The 5,279-nt window shown below is 40.7% G+C and overlaps 1 protein-coding gene across 1 annotated transcript; it reads left to right on the top strand.

Moving 5' to 3' along the window:
• The first annotated feature begins 1,894 nt into the window (after window positions 1–1,894).
• LOC124650062 lies at window positions 1,895–5,015 on the top strand. Its single transcript, XM_047189625.1, has 5 exons — window positions 1,895–1,959; window positions 2,049–2,174; window positions 2,270–2,669; window positions 2,788–3,050; window positions 3,999–5,015. The coding sequence occupies exons 1-5, from the start codon at window positions 1,909–1,911 to the stop codon at window positions 4,815–4,817; spliced, it is 1,659 nt and encodes a 552-aa protein (XP_047045581.1). The 5' UTR covers window positions 1,895–1,908; the 3' UTR covers window positions 4,818–5,015.
• Window positions 5,016–5,279: the final 264 nt, after the last annotated feature.

A 5,279-nucleotide genomic window follows, 5' to 3' on the forward strand; every position in this document is an offset into this window, starting at 1 on the left:
CCAACTAGGCTACTGATGTTGTTACACCTCTATATTGGTTTAAAGAAATCCTAATCATGTCTTTGCCCCAGCCCAAAAAAGTAGCTTGTGACTCCTACTACCGAGCACTTCATACTAAATTCCAGTTAGGCATCTACAGGGTTTAGGAGCTGGTCAAGCCACCAGCAAATGTAGCAAAGAAGTATCAAAAGTTGCAGATCGCAGCTGACATAATGTACTTATGCCCTTTTTTTTTTTGAGAGAACATCGCTTTATTGATTAATTCACATCCATACAAATGGTTTCTCGGATACAATCCGGAACAGAATAGAAAATACTTGAAGATAAACTACTAGTCTTAGCTAAAATATGCGCCGCCTCATTCAGATAACGCCTCACGTGACGAAAGGATGCCGATGAGCACCAGTTGCTTGATGTCTGCAACCACAATTCCAACAGCAGATCTGTCGATTACAGAGGAGTTCAGTCGTTGTATCAGTGATAAATAATCTGATGCCAAAACGACCTTGTCAAAGCCTTCATTGCGAGCTAGCGTTACTGCTCGTCGAAGAGCTAAAGCCTCTGCATATTCCGGTGGTGCAGTACCATTCAGATGCTCCCGACAAGCCACGAGAAACTCACCGCGGTCACTACGAATGACAACACCAGCCGCCATGCACCCAACAGCCTCAAAAATAGCAGCATCAGAAGTAACCAGAACCGATCCTGACGGCGGTGGAATCCATTTTGGAGATGCTAAATTGGAATCACACCTTTGCTTTGGATAGATCTTGAACAACTGGTCTCTGATTAAATCGATATATGCTATAGCTTTACCACTTGTACGGCCCGGGTTAGGTTTGTCATTGGAATTGCGCTTGTCATTGCGAGCTTCCCAAATATGCCAAAAACCAACCGCCACCGCTGTAGCTTGAAGTTCGGATGAACGGGCCAGAAAATCAAAAAGCCACTGTTTGCATGACGAGAAGCTTTTCCTGACAAGTTGAAGAGGAACCTTTTGCTTGAAAATGTCTGTTGTACCTAATATGAGCTAGAGTATTATGAACTGTATTTTCTGATCTTTGGCAGCAATTTCGGTCATAGGAGGATGAAATTTTCCTGTACATTTTTGTAACCTGATGTAACTGGATTCAGTTTGTTAAAAGTTATGTCAGTTTTGAGCTCTAATGAGACTACAAGATTCAAACATAGAATTTTTTTTTGGCATGCCTGGGACCTATGAGAACACCAACTACGGCATTTCAACACATAAGGAAAAGAAGGTACACTATGTGAGTGTCAAAGTAATAATGCTGACACCAAAGTATCCAGTATTGAAATCAGGTTTTACATACAGTACTGAGTGTTAACATGACAAATCGCCGTACCTACACTTAGATTGGTAAGATTGAGTTTTGGTAGAACTCCTTACCTACACAAGCAGGTTCTGATGGTAAAAAAAAAATCAGAACTGAAAACTGTTGAAATTAAAATATGTTCATCAATAAAAACATTCAAATTTTAAATTAGTCTAAATTGAAAATTGTCCAAATTTTAGAAATATTCATGGCTAAGAAAATGTTCAAATTTTAAAAATATTTAGGAAAAAAGTTTTAATTTTTTAATATTAATATTATCTAATTTTTTATTAAAAAAGGAACAGAAAATAAAAACGAAAAAGACAGGAAAACCAATATGCAAAAGGAAAGCACGTGAACAAAAAAAACAGGAAAAAAACGAAAAAAACTGGACGTCACCTTTCTCTATCTTCCCAAAACCGAAGTAAACCAAACCGGAAACCAAACGCATCCGGGTGCTAACGGGCCGCGGCCCAAACCGTTCCCGTGGGTACTTTTCTCGATTGATCCCGGCAATCGAATCCTCACTAGGGTACTTTTCTCGATTGATTCTCAAACCTTCTCCTGCAAGATGTCGGGCGAGCACGAGAGTTCGGACGGCGGCCATCGAATCGGCACGACAGTACTTTTCTCGATTGATCTCCTCCACTTTTTATTCGTTTTATTTATGGACATGAAACAACGAAATCTCACTCCTTCTTCCTCGGCAAGGTGTCGGGCATGGTTAAGTATCCGGAGGAGGAACAGGTACTTTTCAAGAATTCTCCCTTCTTCTTGTACTGCAAGATGGCGGGCGTGAAAGAGAGGTTGGGCGGCCGCCATCGAATCTTCACGACGGTACTTTTCTCGATTAATCTCCTCCTCTTTTTATTCGTTTTATTTATCCACATTAAACAACGAAATCTCACTACTCCTTCCTCGGCAAGATGCAGGTCGGGGTCAACAATCCGGAGGAGGAACTGGTCATCCGATTTTTTAACGACATATATGAGATGAATCAATATCTTCTCGAGCTCAAGAGTGATTGTCCTGTCGAGATGACGGATATTGAAAAGCGGGTCTATCATATGGCCGTCGAGAATATGGGCCGTGAGCTCATCGATGGCATCAGACGTAATTACATTGATCCGACCAGCTATGATCTGTTAAAGCCGCTCAGCGGTAAGAAACCCCTCTTTGGTAAAATGGTGGAAATGCTGGATCAGTTTACAATGGATGATATGCACAAGAGAGCAGTTGAGAAGCTCATGGTCTACGATCCCAAGAGGAAGGTTCGTGTCCCTAGCAGGTTCTGCAGCTTCCACCTGGCCGGATTCAACCTTGATGAGGAGTGTGAGTCTCCATATTCAGATATCACAATGCAACTGCCTCTAGGTTTAGCTATTGATTCTGAAGCATTCATCCCCTTGTTTGTTCTGATTTGTGTTCTCTGATCTTGATTGATTTACAGCTACTGCTCAACTTGGGCCACCGTATGAACCCTCATTGTCATCCCCAGAGACGGGGTTGACTAATTATGTTACAGCAGATGCACATTATAAGCTGGCGAATTATTGCACCGACGTTGTTTCCATTAGGGTTGTCAAAGCTGGTCCACAGTACAGATACCCAGTCAAGGTTTATGGGAAAGTTATCGCCAGGGATGAGATTGACTACAAATGTGTCTATCTGTTCAACCGTGAAAGAAAGGATGCCCAGACTATCACTTCAGAGGTGAAAGTTTCCTTAAATTCTATTTGCTCACTCAGTTCCATGTTTGTTGTAACGAATTCAGGATGATGCAGTTATTCTCATTACTTGTAAAGCTGCTCTGCACCTTGAATTGTACCCGTAATGTTAACTAGCCCATGTACTCCCTCCGTCCCACAATGTAAGACGACCAAGGATTACGCAAAAGTCAACGCTTTTTAGTTTGACCAAGTTTATACAATACTGAATAAGTATCAATAGATTCACCATAAAGTATATTTAATTAATGTATCTATTTAATGATGTAGATGTAGATATTTTTTCTGAAGTATTTGGCCAAAGTTGGTAGGGTTTGAATTTTGACTAATCTTAGACGCCTTACATTTTGGGGTTGGTGCATTATATATTTACTCGAATGCAATGAATTTTCTAGTCTACTATATGGTCACTGAAATAATTCTTTGCTGCAAATATCATGATTCATATACTTATTGGATACACTGTCAAGAAAGAGTTCAATGGATTTCCATTTCAATTTGAACCCTTCAAATACATTTCAATCGGAACATTATAGCATCATGTCCAATCTTTTGTTTATCGATGTATAGCTTCCTAATAATCTGCCTTTTTATGACCAAGCAACACATTTTCATCATTTCTTCTGCATTCCATTTTCTGTCAGATTTCTCCACTGAGGTCCTGTCACATGTTTAATAAGTTCCTGTGTAAAGTTGGATTTATTTTTGTGAATCAGGAAGTGTCTTAATGTTGACATGTTCCTAGTTATAAAATATTATGTCTTGCTCATTTCACCATACAAGCCATAGATGTCTAGGAGTTGTAGGAGCAGTGGTGCAGCAGTTTAATTGATGTTGATTATAATTTTGAAATCTTTTAAATTCATCTGGCTATGTGGTTTTATTTCATGGAGTCATGTTTTGATTCTCACTGGTTTTCTAAACCCTTGTGCAGAAGGATATGTTAGCTCTGACAGGTCCATGCCGAGCATTGGTTACATTAGGCTTTATGTATTTTGAGTTCGATTTAAAGGTCAATGACGAGGATGAGCCTGACAAAGAGGTGCAGTTTAGCAAAGGTGTAATACCGTATTATTGCAAAGCAGATCGCAAGCGCATCATCTTGCAGCTACCTAGTTTCCAGAGTACAGTGAAATTGGTATTGCAACATGTGGACCTTCCGGTGGCAGCTAGCATTGAAGTCAGTGTCCAACAAGAGAACGATGGCCCGTTTGTTGGTAAAATAACAGCTGGGACAACTAGAAGTTATATGCAGCATACAGTTCTATATGATAGTAGTGTGCCATCTAGCGAGGGCTTGTTGAGAGAAAATGGCGCTCTTGCGCTAAATCGAAACCTGGTAGCTGTCAACGGGTATGTAGGAGACCCTGCGCTTGAGGAAGATGAAAAACTGGTGCTCTATGTTTGTTTTCTTGATGCTGATCATGAGATCGAGGATGAGGATGAGGAAGACCCTGAGCCTGAGGATGATGATGATGAGGAGGAGGAGGAGGAGGAGGATGCTGATGATGAGGAGGAGGATGATGAGGAAGGGGATGAGGAAGAGGATGAGCAAGAAGTCTATAAGAATGTTGTCGCACTAAAATGTCCTCTACGGGTGGCTGTTTGGGAGTACGGTGGCCGCAAACTGCAAGTGAAGGTCAATTGGACTGCCATTCTTGATAGCCCGAAGGATACTGATTTCTTCCATAGGCAGGCTTGTCTTCCAGCTGGTTGCTCATTTGATTATCGTTGGGGTACTGTCTTTGACTGAGAATGACTGTACGTCTAGGTTTGCTTACACAAATATTTGTACAGCTGTTTGGTGATCGATAAATGATTTGATGCATTTGTACTTTTTCTTTTGGCTTTATGCGTGAGCCTCATGCCTTCTCACATGTCATGGAGTGATATACTCCTATTCGGTAAACTTGGCAGCTAAGCCTAATTTTATGAGTATAGCAGTCCTATCGAGACAATAGTTCAGACAATGTTTCGATGATCTGTAGAATGTCAAATCCATTGGGATGATACTCAACAGATCGTACATTAAATAATTTTTTTGGAAATATATGGAAGTTTTATTGTACTAATTTTGGTCGAGTAAGATTCACCATCTGACCAGTAACGGCACATTCTTTTGAACGTTGATATCTCGAACAATAGCTTGCTAACACGGTGCTGAAGCATTCGTTGGTTTACCATTTTGAAACCAGGTGGCGCGGGGCAAGTTGCG

The sequence above is a fragment of the Lolium rigidum genome, chromosome 4 (assembly GCF_022539505.1).
Source record: "Lolium rigidum isolate FL_2022 chromosome 4, APGP_CSIRO_Lrig_0.1, whole genome shotgun sequence".
NCBI lineage: Eukaryota > Viridiplantae > Streptophyta > Magnoliopsida > Poales > Poaceae > Lolium > Lolium rigidum.